The 18,752-nt window shown below is 41.1% G+C and overlaps 1 protein-coding gene across 1 annotated transcript; it reads right to left on the bottom strand.

Moving 5' to 3' along the window:
* Nucleotides 1-1,300: 1,300 nt before the first annotated feature.
* Nucleotides 1,301-9,461, bottom strand: LOC121384725 (fibrinogen beta chain-like). The gene is made up of 3 exons (XM_041515245.1): nt 8,905-9,461; nt 8,284-8,559; nt 1,301-2,129 (listed from the first exon to the last, which is right to left on the bottom strand). The coding sequence occupies exons 2-3, from the start codon at nt 8,444-8,446 to the stop codon at nt 1,777-1,779; spliced, it is 516 nt and encodes a 171-aa protein (XP_041371179.1). The 5' UTR covers nt 8,447-8,559; nt 8,905-9,461; the 3' UTR covers nt 1,301-1,776.
* Between the last annotated feature and the right edge of the window lie 9,291 nt (nt 9,462-18,752).

Here is an 18,752-nt window from a genome sequence, read left to right as displayed (position 1 = left end):
GTGGGGAGATACGGATTGAAATGTGGATATCAATATAATTAACGTTTGTTGTGTTACTTCTTCTAGACAGAGGGGCGGGATGTAGCTCAAGTGGTAGCGTGTCCGCCTGTGAAGCGGTCAGTCATCGGATCGATCCTTCTCAGTAGACCCATTTGCAGTTTGGGCTATTTTCCGTTCCAACCAGTGGTCCACAACTGGTTCATCAAAGAACGTGGTGTGCTCTGTCCTATCTGTGGGAAAGTGCATATAAAAGACCCCTTGCTGCTTATCGGAAAGAGTAGCCTATGTGGCGGTAGCGGGTTTCCTCTAAAGAAATATGTCAGAATGACCATATGTTTGACGTCCAATAGCCGATGATAAGATAAAAATCAATGTGCTCTAGAGGCGTCGTTAAATAAAACAAACTTCTGTTTTTTTCTTCAAGACAGCTATGATTACCCTTTTAACTTTTAACCTTTTACTTGGACTGTTTTCATCTCGTTTCTAAATACTGCAATACTTGCTTTTTATGTTCAGTCTTCTCCTGAGTATGTTAATAGTACATTAACGAAACGCAGATAAAATTCAATGGTTGAGACAGAGACCTTGTGTTTAGCAGAGCCGGTTTATACTAGTAGTACATGTATCACGTGCTACGGGTTCCGCGCTTCAGAGGGCCCCGCGGTGATGAGTACATTTATTTCCCCCAGATCATCCCCCCCCCTTCCCTCTCCCCGAGGGGGTTGCAAAATATATATTCTGGGAAGGGGGACCCGCTGTTATTTGTCCTACAGGCTCCGCGGATCCTTAAAACAACCCAGTGTTTTTACTAGTATAATACTTAGAAAGACCAACTGTCAATTGGCAGGTTTCGTACCTACTGCATCGATTCGCATGGGACTTCTACTGGGTAGAACATCCTATAGATAGTGGCTCAAAAAGACGTAACATTTGGCAGCATTTCCTGTTGCAGCATGCGATGCATTAAAGGGACATTCCTGAGTGTCCTGCAATTTTTAAGATATTATCGACTAACCGATACTTTTTAACGATTGTAATTACATATCAAATATATTTTTCTGCATAAAATATTAGTAGCTGTATATTAAACGTGTTTCTGATCGTTCTAATATTTGTACTAGGTTAAATTTCATTTTATTTCCTAAAATATTGTTTTTTCGTACGTACAAAATTATTTGAAGACAAAATCCAGTTTGGGCTTCTTATCAATATTAAGACGATCAGAAACACACTGAATATACACACACTGATATTTTAAACAAGAAAATATATTTAATAGGTAAGTTTAATCGTAGAAATATTTTATTAGTCGGAAACATCATACAATGCAGCAAACTCAGGTATGTCCGTTTAAGTGCTAATTTGTAAATAGAATATCGATAGGTCTAAAATATATAATACACTTGTTCCAACCGATAACATCCAATCTCAATAGGACAGTAATAGACTGTACCCGTTAAATATTTGGTAATTATTAAAAAGCTGACTTTTGTGTACACCTGGTTTCCATCATTGGTATATCATATCGGCGAATTCATCACAGAGGTGAGTCCCTTTTTTAATGGTTACAATTGTTACGGTCCCGGTAAAGAAATTAGGGGAAACGTCATAATATGTATAAACTGAAACCAAACAGATTATTTTGTAATTTGTGGTGGCTTTTCAAAAATTGGTTAACTTCAAACAAAACGTTTCAGAACGAACGGGTCTGTCATTTATAACAAACAAATGTTTCACAAGTCTCATTTCTGTGCCATTTTCATACTCTCAAATAAGTTATTTTGTTGAAATCATTCTCTGTAAGCAAACCACCGACGGTTTTAAAACATACATGCTTCCATATAGAGGCCATTCTAGCCAGTTTCCGTTGAGGTTTCCATAGGAACATCCAGTATTATACCACCAGCCTCCCCCGTCCGCAGCAGCACATCCGTTGATGTCTTGATCATACGTGTAGAACTGGTGACCTTTGACAATCGTGTCAGACGATGCACCACCAAAACCGTCGCAGTTATCGAAATCGTTGCACAAGGTTTCTGTATAGTGCAGTCGATATTTGTCAGTAGCGGTTTCCATTACGAAATCATGATAAACGGTTAACCAATTCATTTGGTCACCCATCATGGATTCTGGAATAAAGTAATTTAAGATCTATTTAAAAAAAAAAAATCACAATAGTTTTTAAAACGAAGAGACAATAAAGTATACAAATTAACTGGTGTGCCTTCTGATGCTACCTGCATCATAGGTCTGACATACCAAGCTCACGCCAAATACTATTCTTCATTATATCAACGTATGTCATGTTCATGTCAATTAAGACACCAAGGGGAACTGGGGGTGGGGTGTGGGGGTGGGGGGGGGGGGTGGGGGTGGGGGTGGGGGGGGCATGCCCACGGCAGACGTACTTAAACCTTCAATGTTTGTAAGCACGTAACAAATGGTTGATTGTTTAAATTGACAATTGATCGGTCTGATTCTAACACAGTATATACTGTATATTAACTATAATCATGCATACAGTTTACATTATGACACATGTTATGTGAACTTGAATCTGCAAGGGACTAAGATTTTTCCCATCCCAACCAGTGGTCCATGACTTAAATTTAAAAAAAACCCACCCTCGTGATATGTAGGTCTGACCGTAGGACATGGGGGAGCATATGTAGCCCCCCCCCCCCCCCCCCCCCCCCCCCCCCCCCGCCCCTACTTGAGTCCCACAAAACATTAACCTTTTATCCTACTGTAAACTTCAGGTCTGTTAACATTAAATTGGGGACGTTTGGGGATGGGCTGAACAAAAGTGCCATCTTTTCACCAGAGACCCCACATTGGTGTGTAAATTACAAAAATTCTCAAGAACCTCGGTGGTGTAGTGGTTATGCCATCGCACTTCTGGCTGGTAGGTACTGGGTTTGTATCCCACCTGAGGCAATGGGGGATTGTTCATGCCAGTACCGGCTCCAACCCAGAGTGAGTGCACCGCTAGGCTCAATGGGTAGGTGTAAGGCCACATACACCGAGTTTCACCCACATCACGGCTGCGATTATGGGTGTGTCTCACGAGTGAATGACCCTACATGGGGGATGATTACCCGGCATGCACTACAGGTTCCGTGTACCCCGGGCTCGGGTGATACCGAGATAGCTCAACTGACAGCAAGCGTGGAGCTCGGACCTGTCAAGTAGTCCCATACCGAAATGGAAATACTGCGGCTTCACCATTCATCCCATCATCATCCATGTTTGTAATGTCCAAAAATACAAAAAATGTCTTTGTCTCTGTGTTAAATGTTTGTGGCGGGGTTTTTTTAAAAATAGAGAAAAAAGGAGAAGATTTTCAACCAATAGGAGACCATTATGACGTCATTTTCTAAAAATAGCTGCCAGTATTAAAATAGCTCTATTCATGTAGCATTAATAAGTTTTTTTTTTTACTAATTTGTGTTTGTAATGTAATTATTATATCGTGAACTACATGCTCATAAGAATTACAATTACGTGTCGTGACTTATCGTGTATATGTTTTGTATATAAATTTGGTCATAATTCTTTGACAAGAACGAAATGGGTGAGGTTTTAATGGACACATCCTGTGGATATTTCTGATTTAGTTTACTTTAAATTTGTACTAGGAATTATTTAGAAAACAACTCTTTACGTTTGCCTCACATTACAATTCTGATGCACTTGACTGAACTGTGCAAAAATGGTGCGTGCAATCGATTGACTGGTATTTATTTATCATAAAACAATTTACCAGCCCCCCATGTCATGGAATACTGCAGTATAATCAATATATCAATCTACAGTCATAATCTGCATATTTTTTTTTTACTAATTTGTGTTTGTAATGTAATTATTATATCGTGAACTACATGCTCATAAGAATTACAATTACGTGTCGTGACTTATCGTGTATATGTTTTGTATATAAATTTGGTCATAATTCTTTGACAAGAACGAAATGGGTGAGGTTTTAATGGACACATCCTGTGGATATTTCTGATTTAGTTTACTTTAAATTTGTACTAGGAATTATTTAGAAAACAACTCTTTACGTTTGCCTCACATTACAATTCTGATGCACTTGACTGAACTGTGCAAAAATGGTGCGTGCAATCGATTGACTGGTATTTATTTATCATAAAAAAATTTACCCGCCCCCCCATGTCATGGAATACTGCAGTATAATCAATATATCAATCTACAGTCATAATCTGCATATTCTTGTTTTAACATCAAATGAGTAACATTTCGAGTAACAATTATCCCTGATGTTATGTAGACCTGTTTTCAGGAGTATCTTGCTTAGCTAATATCTTAGAAAGCAAATATCTCTTATTTATCTAACTAATCTTGAAGAAAGTAATTGCATAATGTGACATGGTTAGCATCTTAATACATGTATGTGGAACGACGTTATGATATACTCAACTATACTGCAAATATCTCTTATTTATCTAACTAATCATGAAAAAAGTAATTGCATAATTTGACATGGTTAGCATCTTAATACATGTATGTGGAACGACGTTGTAATATACTCCAATGCAAATAGCAGTCCACAATCTGACCGATTCTATATACCATTCTCTTCAATCCGTGTGAAAGAAATGGTAGAACCATCTTGTTAACAGACAAATATTTTAATGTTCAAACTGTTGCTATGTAGTACCTGAATGAGTGCTCAATCATTAAAGAAAGAAAATGTTTTATTTAACGACGTACTCAACACATTTTATTTACGGTTATATGGCGTCAGACATATGGTTAAGGACCACACAGATTTTGAGAGGAAACCCGCTGTCGCCACTACATGGGCTACTCTTCCAATTAGCAGCAAGGGGTCTTTTATTTGCGCTTCCCACAGGCAGGATAGCACAAACCATGGCCTTTGTTGAACCAGTTATGGATCACTGGTCGGTGCAAGTGGTTTACACCTACCCACTGGGCCTTGTGGAGCACTCACTCAGGGTTTGGAGTCGATATCTGGATTAAAAATCCCATGCCTCGACTGGGATCCGAACCCAGTACCTACCAGCCTGTAGACCGATGGCCTGCCACGACGCCACCGAGGCCGGTTAATCAGATGGAGACATTCCATAAACAACAGTACATTTCTTTAACTCGTCTTGGTGGAACATAAAACATATGTGATTAGGGTTGTTTTTATTATTATTCCTATATCAATTTGAAAAACACCGGTTTTTCATATTAGTGACAGTAAGTGTGTTACCTATTTAAAATATCAATAGCAAACAACAACACTTTATACAACAAAGAATTAAAAGCTTAAGTAAATTGGACACCCATCAATACCACACTTTTTATTCGGTCCTTTGGTTGTCCGGTTTAATGGGTTTGACTGTAATTTATAATTTCATTTCATTTCAACTTATTTTCGTGCTTATATCCAATTAAGGTTCAAGCACGCTGTCCTAGACTCACAATTCAGCTATCAGCGCTGTCTGTCCAGGACAGTGGGTTAGGTGTTCGTTAGTTAGAGAGAAAAGGGTGTAGTGGTTTTACACCTACCTACTGAGTTGTTAAAGCTCGCTCTGGGTGGGAGCCGGTATCGGGCTGTGGACCCAGTACCTATCAGCCTTATGTCCGATGGCTTAACCACGACACCACCGAGGCCGGTTGTAATTTATAATGAAACACTTCTTAATTCGTTAGTTAGAGAGAAAAGGGTGTAGTGGTTTTACACCTACCTACTGAGTTGTTAAAGCTCGCTCTGGGTGGGAGCCGGTACCGGGCTGTGGACTCAGTACCTATCAGCCTTATGTCCGATGGCTTAACCGCGACGCCACCGAGGCCGGTACTCAATCATTAAAGTTCTGAGGATGTTTTCCGTGTGTAGATTGTTAGCATCTGGTAAAAGTGGGTATACTTTAATTTTATTATATAAGAATACAGAGGATCCTATGGGACTGGCTGTACTGGCCTATATAGGGCAAGTGCATGTAAAACATTCTTGCCTTCATTATCAGTAGGAGTAACTTATGTGGCAGCAGCAAGTTTCTTTTTTTTCTGTATCGGACAAATGTCGAAATAACCATACGTTAGACACAGAATAACCGTACTATTAAATGTGCTCTGGTGTTAAGCCAACATTTCTTTTCTTTAAGTTGTTTGTTATGGCGTTCACCTAGCCCTACTACGAACGGTGTCTTTTACCGCTGAACCGGCCTCGGTGGCGCAGTGGTTAAGCCGTTGGACTACAGGCTGGTGGGTACAGGGTTCACAGTCTGGTACCGGCTCCAACCCAGAGCGAGTTCTTACTGGCTCAATGGGTAGATGTAAGGCCACTACAACCCTCTTCGCTCTTAATAACCACTAACCAACTAACAACTAACCCACTGTCCTGGGCAGACAGCCCAGATAGCTGAGGTGTGTGCCCAGGACAGCGTACGTAAACCTTAATTGGATATAAGCACACAAATAAGTTTAAATGAAATGAAAACATTTACCGCTGACTAGCTCGAGTCACCTCCAGCCCTACGCCTTATTGATATTGATATGTGGGCTAAGGGTAGAGGAAACTCTATGTAATGCTTTGGCAATCGTCGACAACCAAATGGTTGCAAGCTACTGTGTCTAAAATACTTTTTTTTCCCCCCTAAATCTGATGCCACAGAGCTTTAGTTTGATTATTCTCGAGTCCAGTCATGACATTAAACTTACATGTTGTTAACCAGTACCAACATACTTATTAACCAGTACCATCATTACATAGACTTTCCTCTAGCCTTACCCCCTCTCCCCCCCCCCCCCCCCACACACACAGACACATCAATATCAATAAGGGGTTGGGTTAGAGGTGACTCGAGCTAACCGCTGACATTTCAAATATTTTATTGTGACACTGGTCATTTACGTTTCGGTTTTGTACAAAAGGCCTAAAGACCTGGATCCATATTCACAAAATATCGTAAGCCTAGTTTTACACGTAAACGTAAATCTACGACTGAAGAGCTATTCACGAAACAACGAAAACGTAAGTTACGTGTAAAGTTGGACGTAAATATAAGAGTGCCTCAGGTTGCAACTAACGCTGCACGTAAGTTGTGTACATATAATAAATCAAGTACGATCGCCGTTATTTACTATTATTTACGGAAACTAGCAGCATTTCCAATAAATGAAGCAGTTTGCGATGGCGAACGCCCACGGATTGAACATATTTTTGTTCATGATCGAACGGATGTTTTCGACTCGGCCAATTTCTCCCGAGTTATCTTTTCCTTTTTAAGAAATGTCCTCAAGTTCGTACCAAAACGCGGATCCCCACCAATACCAAAATGCCATGGTTCACTGTTCGCAATGTTATTGTTAGCAAACGACAAACAAAATTGCGTTTTGCGCATTTGTTATTTACCCGGTAGCCATCGTTTCTAATGTGTTTTTATTAATTACTCCAGTGAGAGTGTTAAATCGTAGATTTACATCCAACTAAGTTACGTTTACATTTACGACCATCTTTGAGAATAAGGTGCTTCTTGCACGTAAACGTAAATCTACGGCAGACGTAAGTGCTAGTCGTAGACGTAAATTTACACCTTTTTGTGAATATGGGTCCTGGACCCATATTCACAAAATATCGTAAGCCTAGTTTTACACGTAAACGTAAATCTACGACTGAAGAGCTATTCACGAAACAACGAAAACGTAAGTTACGTGTAAAGTTGGACGTAAATATAAGAGTGCCTCAGGTTGCAACTAACGCTGCACGTAAGTTGTGTACACATAATAAATCAAGCACGATCGCCGTTATTTACTATTATTTACGGAAACTAGCAGTATTTCCAATAAATGAAGCAGTTTGCGATGGCGAACGCGATATTTTTGTTCGTGATCGAACGGATGTTTTTGACTCGGCCAAATTCTCCTGAGTTATCTTTTCCTTTTTAAGAAATGTCCTCAAGTTCGTACCAAAACGCGGATCCCCACCAATACCAAACTGCCATGGTTCACTGTTCGCAATGTTATTGTTAGCAGACGACAAACAAAATTGCGTTTTGCGCATTTGTTATTTACCCGGTAGCCATCGTTTCTAATGTGTTTTTATTAATTACTCCAGTGAGAGTGTTAAATCATAGATTTACATCCAACTAAGTTACGTTTACATTTACGACCATGTTTGAGAATAAGGTGCTTCTTGCACGTAAACGTAAATCTACGGCAGACGTAAGTGCTAGTCGTAGACGTAAATTTACACTTTTTTGTGAATATGGGTCCAGTATTCTGCTGAATGAACTGAACCAATCGACATACCTATAGACATCATGTAGGGTCTCGATCTGGTCAGCGCCGATATCTTGTCATTTCCCAGCCAGAAACAGCCATTCTGGATGTCGCCGAACCCATCTCTGTATTCTGACCAGGAGCGGTTGAAGGAAAAACTGTGACAAGACGGGACGTCGTCTCGCATATGCATTAGGGTTACACCTCTGTAGCAGCGCACCAGAAAAGGGGCACCAGTCCAAGCCGATGGTTTAATATGCAGCAGTCCTTCCGCTGTACCATCATAGTTACGGTACTCAGTGCAGTCTGTAAAAGGAAAACACCAGTTTACCACCGAAATAAAATAGTGACGTAATGACGTACTCGAACAAAGTAAATGTTTATGTTCATGATCAGTCAAAATATTTTCAATTGCCACAAATTAAATCCTGAGATGTGTATAGTCGAGCTCGCAGTTACCGCGGGCTCGCAGACTCCGCGGGCTTGGCTATTTTTGAAATAAACATTTGGAAACGCCATCTAGCGTTTGTTGACATATGCAATCAGACAGAAGGAAGTATGCTTTTAACAAATGCGAACAAATCGGTGTGAAATGTTCCGTTCTCTTATAAGTTAAAAAACAAATATAAATCATGCGCCATTTTCACAAACCTTGAAATAGCAATTGATCCCACCTCTTGCAAAAGTGTTTATTATTTCCTTCCAATTCACTCTCCGACTTTCCACGTGTTTCAGACCGGTCGTCTGCTATTTGCGTTTGTCAGCTGACCAACCGAATTTTTTTTAATGACGTGTTACGGCTTGTATGGAGGCGCATAAAGGCCATTTAATATTAACATAAATTAGTAACGTTACAGTGTGTTGCTTGATTGAATCATTTACAGAATGAGCGATATCATCAAAATATTTGTTACTTTAAACATATTATTTTGTAAAATTATAAACTGAACACAAATATAAATAATAAGGGGTACTGATAATATTTAAAAAAAAAAAAAAAAAAAAAAAAAAAATACATTAAATTAAATTAAACAAAGCAATGAAACGATGATAATTGGAAAGAACACACAAACTTACCTTCATGACCTCAGCCTGGACCATTCACCTCACTGAAAGCAATTCAATTTCCCATGAGGAAAGTGAAGGGTCTGATTTAGAGGAATCGAAATGCTGTGTAATTTGTAAACAGTTTTCTCTACCAGCACACAAAGAATGTGTCAATCCTGTGAGTGTCAAGTGGGTACAAAGAAAGAAAGAAAGAAATGTTTTATTTAACGACGCACTCAACACATTTTATTTACGTTTATATGGCATGGCGTCAGACATATGGTTAAGGACCACACAGATTTTAAGAGGAAACCCGCTGTCGCCACTACATGGGCTACTCTTTCCGATTAGCAGCAAGGGATCTTTTATTTGCGCTTCCCACAGGCAGGATAGCACAAACCATGGCCTTTGTTCAACCAGTTATGGATCACTGGTCGGTGCAAGTGGTTTACACATACCTATTGAGCCTTGCGGAACACTCACTCAGGGTTTAGAGTCGGTATCTGGATTAAAAATCCCATGCCTCGACTGGGATCCGAACCCATTACCTACCAGCCTGTAGACCGATCACCTAACCACGACGCCACCGAGGCCGGTCAAGTGGGTACAGTGTCATAAAAGTGATCACTACAAACGTCTTATAATATTCTCCAGTGATACTATGATTGTAAGGACAGACAAGACGTTGCTATGCCTTCACTGCATGCAGAATATACTCAGCTAATTTCTAGTGTTACTGTTCTGTATATTGAAGTTTATGATTTGTTCCAGTTTAAAATATCTTACATTCCAGGATTTGTTCAGATTATTTGTAACAAATATTTTTAAGATATTGGTTTTAGGTACCTTTAACCATGATAACAGGACGTTAAAAAGACGAATTCTGGTGATATTCACACCAGGACTTGCTTGATGTTCACGCTCAATAATAAGGTAACATGTATTAACATTTTGTCCATAACGGGCCTCCATACTAAACAATCATAAAACCCGCGGTAACTGCAAGTTCCTTCTCTTTGTGTATGTACGTCACTGCATCAAAACTGGTACGTGTTTCCTACTGGAAATTAATAACTTGGGTGGCAATTCTTTATTTCACTATATGCATTAAAGAATGAATAACAAAACAGCAAAAAAAATTCGTTAGGTTAGAGAACTGTTTTTATTCAGAATCCCAATAGGGCGTGGTATGCTGTGCTATTTTCTGGAGTAAAAAAAACAGAAAAAAAAAAGTGAGATTCTGATGTTGGCAACTGCCATCGGTTGCATCGTCGATGGTCTACCATTATAATTTATTATTGTCGGACAGCCCACACTGGATAACTGTTGTCTAATCGCCGGTAGTCAATCAACATTGGTGCGACAGTGTAGTCCAGGGGCGTCGGAAGCAAATTAATATTGGGGAGGCGGATGTCGACCGAGCGAAGCGAGGGAGTGCTAGAGGGGTCCGGGGTCATGCTCCCCCGAAAATATTTTGAATTCTAGATGTCATTTCCTGCATTCTGCTGCATTTAACAGGGCCGTAGCTAGGAGTTTTTGTTTGGGGGGGGGGGGGGGGGGGGGGGGCAACTGAGTAGTTAATAGTCTAAAACTCCTTAAACGGTTAAGATGAGAATTTTCTTTAAGTTTCTATAATGCTTTCCGGATATTTTTCGGGGGGGGGGGGGGGGGGGCTAATTTTATCTAGTAGGCCTACAGTCAGTTGCTGCTTTTATATGAAGCCAGGGTGTTGAATCACCTTATAAAGTGATGAAAACATGGGCCAAGTGACCTAACTCAATTTAGCTTTTAAATTATAACTGTCTTCCTACACATCAATACAAGTTATTAAATGATAGCCTATATAGTAGCTTGGCCTGGCGTTTGACTCAAATTACATCATCTAATTAAAATGTTATTAACAAGATAATCACTACATTGCACAGGGTGCTTGTAATGTTTACCCAAATTATGTCCTGATCCCGACCTCACACCCAAAAATTAAAGGGTTGTTTTTTTTGTTTGTTTTTTTTGTTCAAATATTGGGGCGGCGGCCGCCCCAGTTCCGACGCCACTGACTAGTAGAACATGCTGATGAAAATAAGCGTTGAACCAACGTCCTCAGGTTAGACAAGGGCTGTGATAATCTGCAGGTTTTACGGCAGATCTATATAGATCATCGGTAACCGAAACACCAGTGTCTCTACCCTCCTCTTTCCAACAACAACACCTTCACTTTATTTTCGAACCCCAATACTCGCACAAACTCAAGAGTGAAACCACAACCCTGTCGGAAAGCGTGATGCCATTTCCTTGACATCGCAAACTCTAACTATCCATTAACTTCTTTTCTGAATAGGAAGTTCAGACGATTAAGATATTATATACTGGTGGAAAGCAACAAGGGATCGCACGAACACAAACAGGAAAGAATGACTGCGACCAGAAGCCTCATTTATACAGTCTGGAAGTTAACCTCGTTACTGATCTGGAAGTTAAACTCGTAACTGATATTGAATCTCACCTTAATGACAATGAATCCCATATTACATCTTTGTACTCTATTCAGACATTACAACGTCATTGGTGACTGACATTTGGTCTAAAATACAAAGACTTCCCTTATTTTTTTCTCTCAGTATACGTATTTTATGTATCTATGTACGTATGTATAGATATCAATATATTGTAGACATGTTGAGTACGTACATAGGTATTAACGGGAATAAAATACATTTTGGCCTCACAAATTGTATCTCATGCCGTTGTTGAGACTCGAACTTTAGGCACGGAGTCGTCCGCATTTCCCAAGCCACCACGGTAACCACTCGGCCACTGAGGCATTCTTATAATATACTCTTCAAAAGAAGAAACGCAAAACCACATTGTCGTAACATTTGGAGAATTGATTTAATTATTGAATGGTGAGTCCGATAATTACCAAATGTTGCAGGATTGTTCACAATTCACTCTAGTCCATTGTGAGTAAGTGATAGGACACACCACCAAGGTCAAGGTCATCTGGAGTCAATACCGGGTGTGGCCTCCGCGTGTGTTGACAACTGCCTGGCACCGCCTGCCCATTGAAGCAACCAGAGTACGGATGACGTCCCGAGGCATGGTGGCCCACTCGGCCTGCAAGGCTGCTGCCAGCTCGGGCAGGGTCTGGGGCTGTGGGTGTCGCTGTCGGAGGCGTCGGTCCAACTCGTCCCATAGATGCTCAATTGGGTTCAAATCCGGTGATATCGATGGCCAAGGAAGGACATTAATGTTGTTGTTCTGTAGGAAAGCCGTTGTGAGACGTGCTGTGTGAGGCCTGGCGTTGTCATGTTGGAACACTGCGTTGGCGTCGGCCATAACTGGAACGATGTGTGGCCGGAGGATCTGGTCAATGTAGCCCTGTGCATTCAGGTTGCCCTGCACGTGGACCAGATCAGTTCTGCCAGTGTGTGAGATGGCTGCCCACACCATGACACTACCCCCGCCGAATCTGTCCACTTCCTGCACGCAGTTTGCCGCATAACGTTCACCACGACGCCTATACACGCGACATCTTCCATCATGACGTCGGAGCAGAAATCGGGACTCGTCACTGATCCACACCTGTCTCCATCGCAGCTGAGGCCATTGTCGATGAATCTGGCACCACTGCAGTCGAAGTCGACGGTGTTGTGGTGTTAAGATGACACCTCGAACTGGACGTCTGGCACGAATTCCTACCTCACGTAGGCGGTTCCGTACGGTCTGGTCGGATATCCTGCGCAAACCTGGTATTGCTGCGGCGGTGGAGGCAGTAGTCAATCGTTCCCGAAGGTGGCGTACCCGGATGTAGCGGTCCTGCCCGGGGGTAGTGACCCGTGGTCGACCGGATCTAGGGAGGTCACGTGTTGATCCATGTTGCTGGTAACGGTCCCACAGTCTGGAGATGGTGCTTGGGGACACATGGAATGCCCTGGCAACGGCCGTTCTGGATTCGCCTGCGTCTAGTCGGCCGATGGCATTGTTTCTTTGCGGTTCACTGAGACGTGGCATGTCCTGGATTGTCAACTGTCGGCCAGATACAGAGGCCAGGCAAGCGAACACCCTGCACTTTTATACTGTCGGTGTTCATGTTGCACGTGCAGACAACGCACGTGCAGTGGTGACATGGTTTGCACGTGGCTGCGTTTTTGCGAATATTCACATTTTGGAACTTTATTGTACAGTAGCTGCGTTTTATCGAATGTAACCGTGGGAATGTGTTTGGGACATGCAATGATCTTATATTCACAAAGCATGAACCGGTAGGAAACATAAAATCGGAGTTATAACCCATTTGTACCCTTTTGCGTTTCTTTTTTTGAAGAGTATATATGTATATATGACATTGTATGTATTTATGTATGTATATATGTATGTATGTATGTATGTATGTATGTATGTATTGATGTATAAATATCTATATATTGTATGTTTGTCGAGGTTGACGATTACATACATAGATACCAGTGCAGGGGATAATTAAATCCTTTCTGGCCTCATAAATTGTCCCATGCCGTTGCTGGGACTTGAAACGAATTTCAATCCCATATTACATGTTTGTAGTTTATACAGACATAACTACGCTAGTACTAAACTAACTTTTATCTAAAATGTCATGTGTTCCATCAATATTCCATCATATTCTTTCCATCAATATATTAGTATATGTATACATATTTATTAATTGTAAGTTTATCATTCGGGGTCCCATCCTTATAGCAATCACATTTATTAAGACGAAAATGCTGCACCGGCACACCACACGCCGTGTTAAGTGTCATAAGTTAAAGTTTGCTTTCTTTAACGACACCACAAGAGTACATTGACTTGTTAACCACCGGCTATTGGATGTCAAATATTTGGTAATTTTGATATAAGAGAGGAAACCCGCTACATTACTATCATGGGATCGTTTATATATCGTAGATATGCACCATCCCACAGAAATGACAGGCTTTTGATATACCAGTCGTGGTGCACTGGCTGGAACGAGAAATAACTAAATGGGCCTACTGAGGAGAATCGATCCTAGACCGATCGCGCATCAAACGAGCGTTTTACCACTGGGTTATGTCCCGCTCCTTACCTGCCATGTACTGAGTACAGTCAGCGTTGGTTGCTCCAGTAGGGCACATGCATCCTCCACCTGTGAGGTTGATGCATGTAGCATCTGTCGTAGTTGACATGCTGGTGGATGAAGTCACGGGAGTACTTTCAAATGACACGGTGGTCTGAAAATCACAAAATTGGGATCCTGTTTTTATTTATTACAACTTGTACATATTAAATATGCCATATACGGTGGGTAAAACACTGACATGAAAGTGAAAGTTTGTTTTGTTAAACGACACCTCTAGAGCAGATTTATTTATTAATCGTCGCCTATTCATTTGAAATTCAGACATTTGGTATTTTTTATAAGAGAGAGAGAGAGAGAGAGAGAGAGAGAGAGAGAGAGAGAGAGAGAGAGAGAGAGAGAGAGAGAGAGAGAGAGAGAGAGAGAGAGAGAGAGAGAGAGAGAAGGGTGGGGGTGGGTTTGAGCGGCAATAGTTATCAAAACGTTTGCTTGCAATTATAAACTGTTGAACCATTTTAGACATGTTGATATTTTTGTGATTATCACAATTTTAAATTCCAATGTGCTTTCTGAAGGAGGATCGAACCCAGACCGACCGCGTATCAAAAGGTTACGTTTTCCCTATAATCGAGTTAGGTAATAACCCCTCTCCCTCCCCCTCCCTCCGAGCTAGATACGGCAATTGTGATATTATTCTGTTCTGCCCTGTTCTCGTCTACTCTTAGTTTGATGTAACTTTTCAAGAGATTATAATATCGTATTACTTGTTTCTGGTTTGAAATGTAGAACGAGCACGTCGAGAAGTCGGTAAGGTTTGCTGCAGCGACGGCGTCAGCGTAAGTGAACGGAACACACTTGGATGGAGTTGATGTTGCAGACGGACAGAAGGCGAAACCATCATAGTCGGCGTTTAGACAGAACACAGAGCATTCGAGTGCGCTCTCCACGTTGATGTCGTCTGCTAGCTCCACGTCGAGGTGGTCGTGGACGTGGTTTTGAAATATCGCTGATCGTACAGTCGGGTTACTGACCGCAGCAAGACCTCCAGTACCATTTAAAAGTGTATTGACAGAGGTTTGACCGCTTGCACCATCTATAAGTGCACTTAGAAATATTGCACAACTGATTACGCAAACGTTTATTTCCATGCTGTCCTCTTCTCTCATTACTTAAATCTGATGAACTACGGATTGGAATAATCAGTTATTTATATACTCCCTTTATCAAAAAAACAAAACAAAAATGTAATTCAATTCCTATATAAACAATTGGCCAATTTCATGTAATCAATATTGTTAAATTATCATCCATTAATCAAAGGTTTACTTCCAGAGCAAACACACCTTTTATATATATATACATATTTTATATGTTTGTAAATATAGCTCCCTTCTTAAGGACAGACATCGATAGCAAAATATGGATAAATAATAATTTTTAAATTAAAAAAAAATAACACTACTATCTTATTACGAATTGAACGTGCTATTCACAGACGGTATCTTAGAGTGAGCGGGACGTAGCCCATTGGTAAGGCGCTCGCTCGATGCGCGGTCGATGAGGGATCGATCAAAGGTCGTGGCATGTACTGTCCTGTCTATGGTATGGCGCATATAAAAGATCCCTTGATGCTAATCGAAAAGAGTAGCCCATAAAGTGGTGACAGCGGGTTTCCTCTCTCAATATCTGTGTTGTCCTTCACCATATGTCTGACGCCATATAACTGTAAATAAAATGTGTTGAGTGCGTCGTTAAATAAAACATTTTTTTTTTTTTTTTTTTGTTGTTAAGTGAATAGTACTTTATTATGATCACCAGTCTCCCTGACTCTAATCAAGTCAAATGGTTTTACTGAACAATATCCCATACGAAACACGAATCAGTTAGCTACATCCCACCACAGATCCATTGGAACAAAATGTGCACACAAAGGGTCCAGTCAACCCAAAAGATTATGTCCATTATGTTTCTCTAAAATGTGTCTTATTTTTTCCCCCTTTTCTTTTGTTTTTAATCACACTGCCACCCTCTCTACATTGCATTCCGTCTCATTTCATCCCAATATGGCAGATCCTCTTATCTTTCAAGTTCTTCCGCTTACCACATCCACATGCCAGTCCTTGTCTTTACAACCGCGACACGTGCATGTCTCTTGTGGCCACCCCTGCCACACACCTGTCATTTCCCATCATCTTTTATTTGTGGGCTTAGCCAGACCACTTCAGAGAGTGTTAACGGGTGTTAAGAGGCACTTTTGTCCACCTACTATACTCCCCTACGACCGTCGGTCGTTAGTTAGTGCCGTGGGTCAGAGCAGTTTGTACTTAAACATTAAAATATATTTTTACGCTCATTTATTTTAGGAGTACAGATGGAAAATATCAGATATTAAAAATGTTCAGTGCTACAAATGTTCAGGTGTGTTGTCAAGAGATTTAGATGACCTTTTTTAACATAACAGTCAGCGACAACTGTCTGCCAAATAAGTTCAAGTTTGTTTCATTTCATGACACCACTAGGAAACACTGATTTATTCATCATCGGCTATTGTAGTCAAACATATGGTAAGTTGTGAGATCTTTCATATCCACCATCCCACAGACAGGATAACACATACCACTGCCTTTGATATACCAGTCGCGTTGCACTGGCTGGAACAACAAATAGCCCAATGGGTCCACCGACGAGGATCGACCAGGAACGACCAGGAACGACCACGTCTGAGGCGAGCGCTTTACCAATGGGTTACTCCCCGCTCCCATAGAAGCAATGTCAGTAGAATTAAATATATTTTGACTTTATACATAGAGACATTTCAGCTTTGCATCACAACAGATCAAAAGGAATGCCACACTTGCCTTACGAAAGTGTAATAACTGTTGGTGCAGATCGGGGGGGGGGGGGGGGGGGGGGGGGGGGGGTCAGGGGTCCAATGAATCCTCCTTTGGAAAAAGTTACGAGTCACAAGCTTGTTTTGACCCTTAAATATTTTTTATTCATGTTGCGCAGTAGCTACATAATAGTATGTTGCATTAAAACAAATGCTTTATGTTAATCAAAGTTCAACAAACTGAACAAACACCTAACTTAGGAAACTCCTTAAAATTATGTATTTTCTTGTATATTTCATAACAAATCAAAGGCAATAGCCGATGTAGACGAAAAGCATGGTCTGTTTTGAATCTTTAACTAATACATAATAATAATATAAAACCCGAAATTGCAGTTTTAAGACACATTCACTTAGAGCTTATAATGACCAAAATATAAAAATGTCTTAGGTCAGGTCAGGTCATAGGGCTTTACGTGCACATTCAGAACAAGCTGTTGTAGCGTACGCCTGTCCTGGGCGAAAGAGCCGGCCTCGGCCGGCTCCTCCGACCAGGACAGGAAAGGGGAGGGGGGTGGGAGGGGGAGAGGAGGGACCGCCTGCACTGGCAGGTGCAAGAGAGCAACAGCAGCCCGACCAAGGTCGGTAGCAGGCGGGGGTGGGGGTGATGGTGCTATGGAATTTTGAATGGTGCAAAGTATTATGCCAAAGAGAAAAAGTGCGCAGATTTGGTTGAGGAAATTGGGCGCAATTTTGAACGGTCGGTCAAAAAGAAAATTCCAGAGCTAGTATAGGTTTTGACATTAGTGAATCGAGAGTAGCGCGTTAATTAGACCTCTATGGTGCTGTGGTGTCTCCCTAGATTCCCCATAGGACCCTTAAAAGGGCCCGACCACTTCTGGTCGTGGCACGAGAACCCAGGTGAGACCCGTGCAATTGTGTAGATTGGGGGTGGGATAGGGTAGGCTGGTATTCTTTTGTTCAGCTTCCCCTGGGTGCAGTGCAATTGTGTACTCGGAGCCGGTATTCTTTTACCCAGCTCCTTATTAGAGTACGTGCTGGGCCATTAAATGGGGGCGGATGTATTGTTATCATTAGTCAATACATCCTATGTACTGTTGCGGTTGTGCATGCTATCTGTATGTGAACCCTACTTTGGTGTTACGGTTGTTCTTATTGTCCTATTCTAATAAAATACAAGGATGGGGGGGGGGGGGGGGGGAGAGTTATACTAGCCTAGCTATCTAATTTGAAGGGTTTTTACCCTTGTAGTGTGAGTATTGGTTAAAAAAATCCTAGTGCTCTAGCATGTTTAATTTTGCTTCCAATAAACTTGTCATTATAGGTAGGGAATCGACTAAGACAGACAGACAGACAGACTAATTGGTAGCAATCGTATACATGTCAGGTAGGTTGATGTACACCAGGAACACGTGTGGTTGATAACTTGTTTAATTTTGATTCCCGCCCCCGAAAGGTTATAGCTATTACTTAATAAGATAAATGATGTCTAATTAATGTACCTTTCTTGTCTTCTATCTGGTT

This window comes from Gigantopelta aegis, chromosome 10 (genome assembly GCF_016097555.1).
Source record: "Gigantopelta aegis isolate Gae_Host chromosome 10, Gae_host_genome, whole genome shotgun sequence".
NCBI classification, from domain to species: Eukaryota; Metazoa; Mollusca; class Gastropoda; order Neomphalida; family Peltospiridae; genus Gigantopelta; species Gigantopelta aegis.
Note: the sequence above shows the minus strand (reverse complement) of the source record. Positions and strands in the feature narration are given on the sequence as shown.

Coding starts and splice junctions, on each gene's coding strand:
- LOC121384725 (XM_041515245.1), bottom strand. CDS start 8,446: ATGCATATGCGAGACGACGTCCCGTCTTGTCACAGTTTTTCCTTCAAC. Junction 2,130..8,283: donor ACCCTACATGATGTCTATAG/GTATGTCGATTG, acceptor ACTTTATTCCAG/AATCCATGATGGGTGACCAA.